This window comes from Callithrix jacchus, chromosome 10, assembly GCF_049354715.1.
Source record: "Callithrix jacchus isolate 240 chromosome 10, calJac240_pri, whole genome shotgun sequence".
Taxonomy (NCBI): domain Eukaryota; kingdom Metazoa; phylum Chordata; class Mammalia; order Primates; family Cebidae; genus Callithrix; species Callithrix jacchus.
This window is the reverse complement of record NC_133511.1, coordinates 57,112,351-57,127,083: the sequence shown is the minus strand read 5'-3', so window position 1 is coordinate 57,127,083 and position 14,733 is coordinate 57,112,351. Positions and strand designations below refer to the sequence as shown.

At 39.6% G+C, this 14,733-nt stretch overlaps 1 protein-coding gene across 1 annotated transcript in view; it reads left to right on the top strand.

Annotated features, from left to right (window-relative positions):
- ANKRD42 (ankyrin repeat domain 42) overlaps nt 1–12,935 on the top strand; it is a gene marked incomplete at its 5' end in the record, with an annotated part of 83,520 nt that extends 70,585 nt beyond the window's left edge. The window contains 3 exons of the mRNA XM_035264380.3: nt 1,870–1,996; nt 6,852–6,996; nt 12,766–12,935. Coding sequence (XP_035120271.3) covers nt 1,870–1,996; nt 6,852–6,996; nt 12,766–12,855 — 362 coding nt within the window. The remainder of the gene's footprint in view (nt 1–1,869; nt 1,997–6,851; nt 6,997–12,765) is intronic.
- Nucleotides 12,936–14,733: the final 1,798 nt, after the last annotated feature.

The window sequence follows — 14,733 nt, the reverse complement described above, 5'->3', positions numbered from 1 at the left end:
TAAAGAAATTATTATATAAACTAAATACCCATTGCTCTTTCAGTCTTTTCTGACATTTTTAATTTTAATTCCCCTCTACCTTCTTGCTAATGGTTATGGTCGTTCCCAAACCTGTCTACCCTTTAGAATTGTCTGAGGAACTGTTTTTTCTTCCTTTAGACAGAGTGTCACTCTGTCACCCAGGCTGGAGTGCAGTGGCATGACCTTGGCTCACTGTAACCTGCATCTCCCAGGTTGCTGGGATTTACAGGCATATGCCACCACACCCAAATAATTTTTGTATTTTTAGTAGAGACAGGGTTTCACCAAGTTGGCCAGACTGGTCTCGAACTCCTGACCTCAAGTGATCTGCCGCCTCGGCCTCCCAGAGTTCTGGGATTACAGGCATGAGCCACCGTGCCCAGCCGAGGTCCTTGTAAAAGGACTTGTAAATTGCTGAAGTTTATTAAGTACATAATCTTGAACTTGGTAGGTCTGGAATGGGGCTCAAGCACATGCATTTTTAAAAAGCATCCCATTTGATTCTGGTGCATGCAGTTTAGAACCTGTAGCTCTAACCTGTTGATAGATAAATCACAGGTGTTAGGAAGAAGAGACTGTGATTTGCTAAGTTGGTCCTGTAAAGCAGTTTCTCAACTTCTAAACTCTTGACATTCTGTGCCAGATAATTATTTTTGTTGAGGTAGACTTTTCTGTGCACTGTGAGATGTCTAGGAGCATCCTGAGCTACTTTACCTACTAGATGCTGGTAGCACCTCCCTGTTCCCACTCCCAGGCTGTGACAAGCAGAAATTTCTTCAGGGGTTGCCAAATGACCCTTGGAGGAGAAAATCACCCCAGGTAGAGAATCATTGCCATAAAGGGTGGAAAAATCATAGTTCTGATAGTTGAAGAATAGTTCAAAATAACTCTCCACATACTTTGTTCTCTTAGTATCCTCTTGCATAAGTGCTACAAGTGACCAATCACAAAATTTGTGGATGGGTTAGTTCTGGTTTACTTGAAAGTAATCAAGCATTTTCAGTTTTTCTAATTTTCTGATATATAGTAGATCATGCATGGTCTTGTAATCTATCATTAGTCCTAAAATACTGCTAGTCTTTTTTTTTTTTTTTTTTGAGATGGAGTCTTGTTCTGTTGCCCAGGCTGAAGTTCAGTGGCATGGTCTCGGTTCATTGCAACCTCTGCCTCCCTGGTTCAAATGAATCTCCTGCTTCAGCCTCCTGAGTAGCTGGAATTACAGGCATGTGCCACCATATCCCGCTAATTTTTTTTTTTTTTTTTTTTTTTTGAGACGGAGTTTCGCGCTTGTTACCCAGGCTGGAGTGCAATGGTGTGATCTCGGCTCACCGCAACCTCCGCCTCCTGGGTTCAGGCAATTCTCCTGCCTCAGCTTCCCAAGCAGCTGGGACTACAGGCACGTGCCACCATGCCCAGCTAATTTTTGTATTTTTAGTAGAGACGGGGTTTCACCATGTTGGCAAGGCTAATCTGGAACTAGTGACCTCAGGTGATCCACCCACCTCGGCCTCTCAAAGTGTTGGGATTATAGTCATGAGCCACCATGCCTGGGCAATACTGCTAGTCTTTTGAAACCTTCTTTTTCATAGCATTGATAGTCATAACAACCTGATATATGCTACAATAGCAGGGAGAGAATCCTCCATTTAGGTATTTCCTTGCTTGTTCATTTTAGTATTCTGTTACTGATATTTATCCTTCTTCGTATATACCACTATTCCTCCACCCCCATCTCCAAACCATACAGACAGTAGTTTAGAGGAAGAATATGCTTGAGAAGACCAGTACCCAGTGGACACATGAGCTGTTACATGTCTAACTAGTTTCCTATTCAACTCTGTCTTGCAGTGAGAGCTTACAAGAAAATTGTAGAATTGAGACACCTCCTGGAAATTGCCGAGAGCAACTATAAACACTTGGGAGGGATAACAGAAGAAGATTTAAAGCAGAGGAAAGAACAGCTCGAGGCTGAAAAGTAACGTCCTTAAAACTGTAATGATTTATTTTTAAATACCTCTCTAAATGCCATGTGAGGGTTTGTTGGTCAGCAACTTGTTCTTTCTCTCTCTCTCTCTTTTTTTATTTTTTAATGAGACCGAGTCTCACTCTGTCACCCAGGCTGGAGTGCAGTGGTGCGATCTCAGCTCACTGCAACCTCTGTCTCCCAGGTTCAAGCGATTCTCATGCCTCAGTCTCCCAAACAGCTGAGATTACAGGTTCCCACCACCACACCTGGCTAATTTTTGTATTTTTAGTAGAGATGGTGTTTCACCATCTTGGCCAGGCTGGTCTTGATCTCCTGACCTCGTGATTTACCCAATTCAGCCTCCCAAAGTGCTGGGATTGCAGGTGTGAGCCACTGCGCCAGGCCTTGTTCTTTCATTTTGCCCAGGGGTGTTAGGGTCCATCCTGTTTTTCTCCTAAGCCCCCAGGTGACAAAGGAGTTAAGAATTTTAAAATAATTGTGATAAGATACATGTAACATAAAATTTACCATCTTAACCATTTTTAAGTATACAGTTCAGTAGTGTTAAGTACAATCCCATTGTTGTGCATCCCATCTCCAGAACTCCTTTCATCTTGTGAAACTGACATTCTGACATAGGCTCTGAACATTCCCATCAAGCTAGACTGCCCATCCACACATCTGAAACTAGGTCTTGTGTTCCCTGATTATAGTACCCATCAGAGAATGCTCTTGCATCTAGAGGCAGTGAGCAAGTGCATAGTTGTCTCTGCCTTTCACTTCCTGTACCCCAGATTGGCTCTCTGGACAATGGGTACGGTACCTCTTTAATTGCAGTTGGCTCTCTATATCTGTGAGCTCTGCATCTATGGATGAAACCAAACTTGCATAGACAATAATCAGGAAAAAAAAGGATGGCTGTGTCTGTACTGAACACCTGTAGCCTTTTTTTCCCTTTTCATTATTCCCTAAATAATATACTATAATAACTTATTGTATACTACTACAGTAAGTAAATCCATAGATGATTCAAAGTATACAAGAGAATGCATATAGATTTTATGAAGATATGTACATACTATGTACCATTTTAATGTAAGGGACTTAGCATCCATGGGTTTTGGTGTCTGTGGGGCCTCCTGGAACCAATTCCCCTTTGTTACTGAGGGACTACTGTAGTTAATAGCTGCTGGGATAGAGGATGCCTCGAGTTTCTTTTATCCTACTGTCCTTCTGCTTGTCATCTACTTTCCAGAATAAACAGAGAATGGAGAGAGACAGGAGAGGAGACCTGATTTAATCAAACATGGGTCTGGAAAGAGAACCATATAGGGATTCCTTTCTTTGTTCTCTGCTTTTCCTGCCCTTTCCTTTGGTTGTGTCTTGTTACCTCACACTCTTAGAACCGCCTGTTTCCCTTTCCTCCACCCGATTCTGAATCTAGCTCTGAAAGAGGTGTGCTAAATGTATTTAGAGTAACAGCTAAATCTTTGATAAGCTGACATTTGGCTCCAGTTTAAAAAAAAGAAAATAAAAAATAATATAAAGATTAATGTGTTATTCTTTCCTGGATGGCTACTTGGGAATTTAAACAGAAGGCAAAAACTTTAGGCCAAAATACTCAGTTTTTTTCTCTGCTACCCTAGGAAACCACTGCTTAATATGCTTTTAGACACTAGGAAGCTGTGGCAGACTGTTTTTTTTTTTTTTTTTAAATTGGGCCATCTTGGTATCTCACAAATCATATTGTATAGGTGTCTGTCCACTACCTCTATACTGTTTGAAGTGTTTTGAGATGTAGAGTATTTTTTAGTGTTAGTCTTGGCCTAAGAGCCTTCCTGAAAGTTCTTAGATTCTTTGTAGTCTGGAAAAGTACTTCATGATGGAACAATTATTTCCTACTAATGAGCTTTAAATTTTGGTTTCCTTTGCTTTTCTTCTAAAGCAAATTTCTATACTACCACTACAGCTGTTTGTATTACTTCTAAGCACTACTATATGCTGCACACCAGACAAGCTTTATCTCAAGCAATCCTCACAACTCCACCAGCTATACAGATTAGGAAACCAAGACTTAATGCAAAGATTAAGTAACTTGTGTAAAGTCACAGAGGGTGTAGAAAGGGTGTGGGAGGTGGAGCCAGGATTTGAGCGTTGTGTCAATGACTCTAACCCTGTTTAAGATCATTACAATTCTAATAGTCTTTAATGAAACTTTTAGTCAAATTGCTATGGAATAGTCTATCAGTGTGAAATATTCTTAATGTAAGTGATTTTTGAACAGTTTTTTTAATTGCTTTACGTTTGTGCCAGAATGCAGTTTCATATCAGCTGAGATGGCAGTGTTTCTTCTAAAGTTTTAATTCTTCTCTAGCATTTGTTCTCCACTTTGTGTTAAGTGCATCTTTTTTTTTTTCTTAATGGAGTCTTGCTCTGTCACCAGGCTAGAGTGCAGTGGTGTGATCTTGGCTCACTACAACCTCTGCCTCCCAGGTTCAAGTGATTCTCCTGCCTCAGCCTCCTGAGTAGCTGGGACTACAGGTGCACGCCACCATGCCTGGTTAGCTTTTTGTATTTTAGTAGAGACGGCCAGGATGTTGACCAGGATGGTCTTGATCTTTTGACCTCGTGATCTACCTGCCTCGGCCTCTGAAAGTTCTGGGATTACAGGTGTAAGTCACTGTGCCTGGCCCTTTTTTTTTTTTGAGACTGAGTCTCACTCTGTTGCCCAGGCTGGAGTACAATGGCATGATCTCGGCTCACTGCAACCTCCACCTCCCAGGTTCAAGCAATTCTCCTGCCTCAGCCTCCTGAGTAGCTGGGATTACAGGCATCTGCCATCATGCCTGGCTAATTTTTGTATTTTTGTAGAGGTGGGGTTTCACCATGTTGGCCAGGCTGGTCTGAAATCCCTGGCCTCAAGTGATCCACCTGCCTCCGCCTCCCAAAGTATTGGGATTACAGGCGAGGACCACCACACATGGCTGTGTTAAGTGCATCTTAAGACGTTTATTCTTTGGGTACAAACTCCTGATCTTAAATATAGTTGTAAAGAAAAACTGGACAAGTATTAGTTTGAGGGATGTCTTTTGATTTTTATTGTTATCCATCAGTTAGAGCAAACTCACAATACAATAAAATATATTTGTGTTACCCTGTCCTGGGGATGATACTCCCTTCTTATTTGCTGAACTTCTAGGCTTCCACAATTGACATTCTTCTTCTCTATCCCCAATCTTAACCTTTACTCACTTCTGTACCAGAACTACTACTGTATATTCTTAGATTGCCCTCCTGGGACCCAACCTAGGATGGCTTGGGAATTCTGTTTCCCCTCACCATTCAGTGATAAGGTAGAAAAAAATCCTGGTTCAAGTTACAACATCTCTTGTCTGGACTGTTGGTGACATCCTCTTGATAGATCTTCTACTTCCTGTCCCTGTCCCCATATCCCCAACTCCCCTACCCTGTAGTCTGTTCTTAACCCAGTATCCAGAGTAATCATATTAAAACAGAGTAATCATATCATATCCAGTGTAATCATATTAAAACAGTATTCAGAGTAATCATATTAAAGGTCAGATCATGCTGTTTTTCTACTCAGACTCTCCAGTGCCTTCCCATTTTACTAGAGTAAAAGCCAAAGTGCTTACTGTGATTTAGAAGGCCCTACTTATTCTGGTTCTCTTTTACCTGTCTGACTCACACGACCTTTCCTCTCTTTTTTTTCTTTTATAGGAAGAGTCTCACTCTGTTACTCAGGCTGGAGTGCAGTGGTATGATCACAGCTCACTGCAGCCTTGACCTCTTGGGCTCAAGAGGTCCCCCACATGAGTTTCCCAAGTAGCTGGGGCTATAGGCATACATCACCATGGAGATAACTTTAAAAAATTTTCTTTTTGGTAGAGGTGGGGGTCTCACTATGCTGCCCAGGCTGGTCTTGAACTCCTGGGCTCAAGTAGTTCTTCTGCCGTGGCCTCCCAAAGTACTGGGATTACAGGCGTGAACCACTCTGCCTGGCCTCTCTCAATCTCTCTTTTTTTTTTTTTTTTTTGAGACAGAGTCTCGTTCTGTCATCCATGCTGGAGTGCAGTGGCATGATCTCGGCTCACTGCATCCTCACCAGTTAGGTTCAAGTGATTCTCCTGTGTCAGCTTCCCAGGTAGCTGCGATTAGGTTTCACTGTGTTGTCCTGGTGGGTCTCAAATTCCTGGACTCAAGTGATCCATCTGCCTTGGCCTCCCAAAGTTCTGGGATTATAGGTGTGAGTTACCGCGTCTGGCCTCCTTTTTATTCTTTAAACAGTTCTATTGTGTTGGCCTCTGGTGTTCTTGTACTTCATCAGGCCTACTTCTGCTTTAGGGCCTTTGCACTTGTTCCTTTTCTCTGGAATGCTTTTCCTCCAATGTCTATGTGGTTATCTCTTTTATTTCCTTCAGGCATTGTCTTAGAAGCCCCATCTCAATAAAGCCTTCCCTAGCCACTGTGTATGAAATGTTAATCCCATCCTCTACACCGTTTTATCATTTTATACTACTCTTTCCTGCTTTATTTTTGTTTTCTCCCTTAGCACTTATTATCTTCCAACATACCATATATTTTACTTATTTATTTTTCTTATTGTCTGCATATCTCTACTACTAAAGTAAGGTCCAGGAAGGCAGATTTTGGGCCTTTTGCTCACCACTATATCTCTAGTGCCTAGGTCAGTGCTCATTCAAAGTAGACCCTTAATACATACATATTTGTTGAATAAATGATTTCTTTATTTGCCTTAAACACAATGCAAGGATTCTTTCCACTATTAAAAATAATTGTTAGTTGACATTGGTGATTGATTTTTAAAAAACTTTGTTTTTGATAGGACCATCAAAGAACTGCAGGACCAGCTGGAGTATGAACGACTACGTAGAGAAAAATTAGAATGTCAGCTTGATGAATACCGAGCAGAGGTCAATCAGCTCAGGGAAACACTGGAAAAAATTCAAGTCCCCAACATTGTGGCCATGGTTAGTGTCCTTTTTAATACATTTATTTTTCTCAAAAAATATATACAAGAGTAGCTTAAGAGAACAAGCTTTGAGCTGGGGCTCTTTGGACCTTCCCCTTTTAACATACGAAAAACAGGCTCAGAGAGGTTAACTGACATGTCTAAATTCACCCAGTCAGTAGTGGTGGAATCAGTATTCAATTTCTGGTCTGGTCTTTTGATCCCATAGCCTTAGCCCTCTTGGCTCATTTCTTTTTTTTTTTTTTTTCTTTTCTTGAGATAGAGTCTTGCTCTGTCCCCCAGGCTGGGGTGCAGTGGCCCATTCTCGGCTCACTGTAGTCTCTGCCTCCCAGGTTCAAGTGATTCTCTGCCTCAGCCTCCCCAGTAGCTCCGATCACAGGTGCCCACCACCATGCCCAGCTAATTTTTTTTTTTTGTTTTTTAGAGACAGGGTTTCACTCTGTTGGCTAGGCTAGTCTAGAGCTCCTCATCTCAAGTAATCTGCCCGCCCCAGCCTCCCGAAATACTGGGATTATAGGCATGAGCCACTGTGCCCAGCTGCCTTGGTTCTTTTCAAAATGGGAATTATGAATTTGGACTTCAGAACATAGCACTAGAAAACAGAAAAATGCTTTGAATGATAAAAAGAAATATATAGAAGGAAGCAAAAAATAAACACGAGAAACATATAAAGAACAAGTACAGAATAGGAGGTGAAGTACAGAAAGCAGAATAAAAGTGACAGCAAGAGACCCATAGTATTTCATACCATCTAGTCTCAAAGGAGAGTAGGCTGAAAGTGTACCAGGGAAACTTTGACCCTTATTCTCTTTTATAAGTGAAGTTGGTCACAGTGTGGCCCTGTAGACAGATCATTGTGATACAATGTAGGGATTCAGGTACGTTTCATATTTTCTTTCCATAGGGAGGTTTCTTCATCAGTCATCATGGATGGATTAATTCTGTTTGAGGCTTGTGTCACCTCAAATCTGATCTATTAATATTATAGAAACTTCCTGGCTTCTTTTTATTTTACAGAAACCAGTCATTGGTCTCTTTACTAAGTACTTTAAAAATATTAAAATAATAAAACATGTTTGATGTGTAGTGTTAAAAACAAGATAGATGTTCTTTCTGACGCTAAGTTCCACTCTCCAGAGGAAGCTACCATTAACAGTTTAGTACATACCATATTAGACAAAATTCTGTTTATCTGCAAACATGTATGTGTATTTCTATGCATATATAAATATAGACCAGTTTCTCAGTTTCTTTGGGTTTTGGTGTCTCACCAGTGCTTGATTTTCCAAGGAATATAATTAACTATAATAATTAATCTATTCTCTTCATTTTTGCAACCCTCTTCTTGTGCTACCATTGGCCTGTGGGGAAACTTTAATATCAGAGAGGCCAGCTGTACAGTCATGTGGTGTTGGCTAGAGGGCTAGAGGACACAGCACCATTTATAACTTACAGCTTCCAATCACATCTGTTACCTCTCCACCTTGTGGCAGGGACTCTGTGACTCCTAGTCTCCCCCAAAGTAGAAAGGTAAGTTGTTGTTGTTTTTTCTTTTTTTGAGACAGGGTCTTGCTCTTGTCACCCATACTGCAGTGCAGTGATGCCATCATCACTGCATGGCCTCGAGCTGTAGCCTCGAGCTCCCTAGGTTCAAGTGATCCTCTTGCCTCAGCCCCCCAAGTAGCTGGGACTACAGCTGTGCACCAACACACTTGGCCAATTAGTTTATGTATTTATTTTTTGTAAGGACAGGATCTTGCTTTGTTGTCAAGGCTAAGCTGTTGTTCTTCAGCTGCCTAGGACGGACAATCTTTTGGGGTAGTCACCCAAGCTGCACATTTTCTTTTGAGCCATTCAAAACTGTCTACTTTCTATCTTTTAGCTATTTAGAAATTCTCTTTTCTTACTCAAAAGCATCTGTTCTTAGGTTGAATCTGGTTTCATACTCCACAGTTCTGCTTCTCTAAAACTTCACTCTATCAACAATGTGAGAGCTGACTCAAGGTCACTATGCTTGAAGTTCATGTTTTTTTGCATTCTTGCTTTAGTTTATACCTAATTTTTGTAAATAAGCAAATGTCACTGAGCTTTCATGGCAGCTGCAACTCTGGCACTGCTTATTTTCACTTGCAAAAGCTTGAATCTCTATTTCCTCGTCTTTAAAATGAGACATAATAATACCTAAACCTCATGGGATTGTATTGATGTTAAATGGAATCTTGGGTAGAAATCCTGAATGTAGTTTCTAGCACACTAAGCTAAGGATAAGAAGAATGTATTTGGGAGTCTAATTATATGTGAAGTATAAGTAAAATGAACTTTTCATTCAGGGCTATAAATATGGATGATTCATTAAGAAGTCCTGACTAAGTATTTCTCCTGCCACCTTCTGGTCAGGACCTATGATTGCACACTATTGTACCTTAAAATCAGCTCCCAAAATAATTTGCAGTAGTATAATTTTTACTGAGAGAAAAATTCTTAGAATAGTTTTCTAGGATAGTTTGACATATATAAAGTGCTTAAATGGTTTTTTGATAACAGCTGTTTTTAACTGCACTTTCTCAGATATTGTCTCATTTTAGTCTGTATCAACCCTATGAGGAAGTAGAATGATGTACATATTTTTGATCCCTGTATTATAGATGAGAAAGCAGAGGCTCAGAGAAGCATAGAGCTAGTGTAAAGCCGGAACAAACTCAGACTCTCTGCCTTCAGATTATATTTTTCTAATACCTCTGTGGAAATGACTATCAAATCCATACTTTAGTACCGTGTCCCCACCAGGGCTCCTCACCTGTATTTCTCACTACTTGTCAGCTGGACATTTCCACCTGAAATTCCTGGTGGTGCTTTAATAAAAATAAATGTCCAGAATCAAGCTCAATATCAAGACCAGATTCTCTCCCCTGTTTCTGCATTTAAATTAATGGCATCACTATTTTCTCAACTACCCAGTCTTAGCCTCTTAATGATTAGTCATGTTTTCTTCCTTAAATCATATGGAAAGTGAGCCCATCCTGTAGGCAGGAAAATGCTCCCTACTTTTGCTGCTTCCCTAGTTTAGGTTTCTGTATCTTTCTATCTGAACTACTGTTAAGAGAATTTTGGTGTTTACTCCTTTCCTATCCAAATCCATCTGACTCACAGAGGTCAGCTTGATCTTCTTGTCACTCCTTGGTTTGAAAATGTTCCTTGCTTGAATAAGTACAGATTCTTCAGTTTGACCTTCAGTCCTAACCTACCCCACAAGCTTTATTTTTGTCTATTCTCCTACATATATTAATAGCTTATTTTTTCTTAAGCTACCCTATGCTTTCCTATCATTAAGCCTTTGTTCAATTTGTCCATATACCTTGAAAGCTGCCTGTTGACTCTGGCTCTCAGAATCCCCTAGGAACCATCTCATTTATCACCCCTTTCCTAGTCTCCCTGGTCACACGTGATCTCTCCTTCCACCAAGCATTTTGTACTGGTCTGAGGGCTTCCCTCATCTGTATTGCAGCATGTCTGGGCACTTAGCCCACATACTGAAAATCTAAGTTTTATGAGATCATTAATTCATGTTAATAACACATCTTGGCCATCATTAACAATAGATTTTGAGTATGTTGGGCTTAGTGTTATTAAGACTTTATATTTCAGCAGATATCATCCTCATTTTACAAATGAAGAAATCAAGTCTCAGATGAAATAAACAATTTATAAAGTGACAAAGCTTGTTAGATGGCTAGCCATGATTTCAATCTGTCTAGCCAAAGTCTATGCTTTTAACACCTCTTGTTATTGCCTTTATGAACCCCTCACCCTCCTCTTTCTGTGCTTTTAAGAATGTTTATTTTGCACTTTGGGAGGCCGAGGCGGGTGGATCATGAAGTCAAGAGATCGAGACCATCCTGGTCAACATGGTGAAACCCTGTCTCTACTAAAAATACAAAAATTAGCTGGGCATGGTGGCGCGTGCCTGTAATCCCAGCTACTCGGGAGGCTGAGGCAGGAGAATTGCCTGAACCCAGGAGTCAGAGGTTACGGTGAGCCGAGATCGCGCCATTGCCCTCCAGCCTGGGTAACAAGAGCGAAACTCTGTCTCAAAAAAAAAAAGAATGTTTATTTTGAAAATTTTTCTTTAAAAACTCTTGATGATAGCTTTTTGATAGGGTTAACTTACTTATGAAAACTTAACGATTGCTAATAATTTTGTTAAAATGTTACAGTGTAAGTTCAAACATATATTTCAAAATGTGTCTTAAATTGGAAGTTGAGATGATAAACTATAACATGGTCTTTCTTCATGATCTTGGGGTAGGAAAAAAATGGATACTGGACTTCATTAACCTAAGACTTAAGTTCATCAAAGATTATATGAACAGATTTGAAAAGGCCTGCCAAAGTGTAGAAAAATATATTTCCTTTCTTCTGCTTTTCTTTCTTCTCTCCTATCTGAAAAGGAAGTTGTATCCAGAATATATAAAGAACTTGTACAAATCAATGCGAAAAAGACAGTCTAGTAAAAAACTGGGCAAGACTTGAATAGGCACTTCACAAGAGAAGATATCTAAGTGGCCAGTAAACAAGAAATTGTGCTCAAAATCCCTGGTTATCAGAAATGTAAATTAAAACTCAAACAAGATATCCATATATACCCATCCAAATGGGTATATATTAACATTAAAACAGACATTACCAAATGTTGGTGAAGGTGTGGAATAACTAGAGATTTTATACACCAATGGTGGCAGTGTAAATCGGCTTAACCACTTTGGAAAATTCATTCCTAGTGGAATTAGTACATGTTTCTTCGTGTACACAGATGGACACCAAAAAAAAATACAAGAATGTTCATATCAGCATTATTGTATATACGTCCCTCAAACTTGAATCATCTAAAAATTCCCTCAACAGTAAATCAATACATTTTGCTATATTCATACAATGGCATATATGAATTATCCCTCTACACATCACCATGAATGAATTTCACAAACACAATGGTGACTAAAAGAAAACAATATGAAAGAGTACATACTGTATGATTCCATGTAGTCCAAAAATAGGTAAAATAAGTCAAGTCAGTAGTGCCTGGGAAGGGGCAAATGGAGGTTTCTGGGATGCCGGTAATGTTCAATTTCTTGATCTCAGTCATGGTCACAGGAGTGTGTTCACTTCGTAAAAATTCATCAAACTGTCCTTTTTTTTTTCCTTTGTGCTCTTTGGTACATATATATTACACTTTAAACATTAAACTAGATGGGAACTAATAGCTTTGGCAGAGCTGTCTGTCTAGCTCTGGAGATGTATGTAGCGCCAGTCTCCAGAACCAGTATTAAACAAAAGAGGGAATGGGGAAGTTAGGGAATGATTAGCAGCTCTATGGGAATGGCAAAGAATCCAGATGACATACTGACACTTTATTAGCAATATGTTGTTAAATATTGGTGTCTGGGGATCTATTAGGTAGGGATAAAACTGAATGAGATAAGATTGAAAATTGGCTGTATCTGATAAGTAGCCACCTCTTTCTTACTACATTTTCTGTATTCTTTCTCTAGTTCTTAAGGTTCCTCCCAGTCATACAATTCAGCACAATATGATGCACTGGTACTTCAGATTTGGGAATTTATTCACAAAAAAATCCTAAAAGAAATTTAATCAGAGTTGAAAATACTAGTATGGTTAATTTTTTTTCCTTTTGAACAGGCAATGTAGAAAGCTGAAAATGTGTGCTAGCATGAAAATGGCATTTGACCCTCTTTTCCTTTGTTTATAGGAAGACAGCACTTCTTGTGAGTCAAACAGAGAGAAGAGGCGAGTAAAAAAGAAGGTTTCTTCTGGGGGAGTATTTGTGAGACGGTACTAATCAGGGAAATAACTAAATAAACCTGCTTGATTTTTCTCTTTCTTTTAAAAAATTGATATAAATGTAAGTCTATAAAACTATCTCAGAATTACTCTGATATGCTTCTGTTCCAACTCTGAAAGCAGAAATATGTTACACTAAAGAGATATAGAGATTTTTTAAATGGCACAGACTCAGTTGTACACCTTCTCCCAATATGCTTCTTATATATTGCTACACAGGCAAGTCAAGAGATTTATGAGTAATTAATTTTACAAGTATTCACGTAAACTTTAAAATATTAGATCGTATAGTCATCAAAAGAAATCTAGTTCTAGATGTTAAAAATTATTAACAATTCAACTATGGCTCCATTATGGAATCATATTTCTTTCACTTTCTAGAGAGTACCCTTTACTTCTATTAGTGTGAATATGTTTTTAAACACTTTTTTTCAAATGACGTAACTGCAAGCTTTTTAAAACTATAGAGAAGAGGCAGACTGGACAGGATAAAAAAACACTTGGCTTTATTTCTTCCTCTTTTCCCCTAGATCTTAAAGATTAGTAGTGCTTGGTCAACCAAAAAGCAACTATGGCTTTTCAGTTCAGTTCTGACTTCAATTACCTTTTTTCCTACCCCCCTCTATTTTCTCCTCTCTTCCCTCCATAGGCTAGCAAAGATTTATGACTCTCTTGTGGCCAGCTGTGTAGCTCCTGTCTCCCCCTGAAGATCTGTTGCTGGTTTAGGGCTTCCCTGGCAGCTGCCTTCCCACCATTCCACAGTCTGCCTACCCTCTGGACCCCTGCATGCACTTCATGTGGACACTAAAGTTATTTCGACCGAGTATCATCAGAACTAGTTTGCCCTGACAAGAATGCATTTGATTGTTGAAACCAGTTCAGCAGATTAAGGGTCTGTAAATAAGTGTTAAAAAATGAACTTTTGCTGCCAAGGTTAATCCCAGCTCTGCACTGTTGTGTAATCCTAGGCACAACTACTTAATCTCTTTCTATAAAATATACCTACCTCATATGGCTGTCACTGGGAGAATTAAGAGATAGTAACAGATCTTACACAAAGTGCCCAATAAATGTTGACAACTACTATTAGTATAGATTGAAAGCCACAGAAACCACAGAAGTACTAAAAATATATAAGGATTATTAAAAGGATAGGTGAGTCATTTTTAACATTTGCTTACAGACCCTTAACCAGCTGAACTGGTTTCAGCAATCAAATGGACTCTTGTCAGGGTAAACTAGTTCTGATACTAGGTCAAATTGGCTTTGGTGTCCATGTGAGGTAGATGCAAGGGTCCAGAGGGTGGGAAGTTTGGTATATGGTGAGAAGGCTGCTGCCAGGGAAGCCCCCAAACCAGCGACAGATCTTCAGAGGGAGATAGGAGCTTCACAGCTGGCCCCAAGAGAGTCACAAATCTTTGCTGGCTCATGGTGGGAAAAGAAGAGAAAATAGAGGGGGGTGGGAAAAAAGAGGGAATTGAAGTCAGAACTGAACTGAAAGCCATAGTTGTTTTTTGGTCAGCAAAGCACATTTATTGGGAACTCTAAGATTTGTGCCAAGCAAGCCCTTAACTATCTCTGAATTGTCACGACAGCCATAAGAGATAGGAATATTTTATAAAGTAGTTGTGCCTACAATTATACAATGTTGAGCTGGGATCCTAACCTTGGCAGCAAAAGTCTGCATTCTCTTATCATTAATGGAATTTCCAGACCATTTTCCTCCCCTTCTGGGACTACACATAGCCTTACTTTTCCCCTCTAACTTGCTGCTAAAGTAATCCCAAACCTGGAAATAGTTTATTTGCCCCAGTTTTCTTTAATCTCTTTTTGTACCAGTGAGACAGAAAATACCAGAATAGTGTTGTAATAAAAG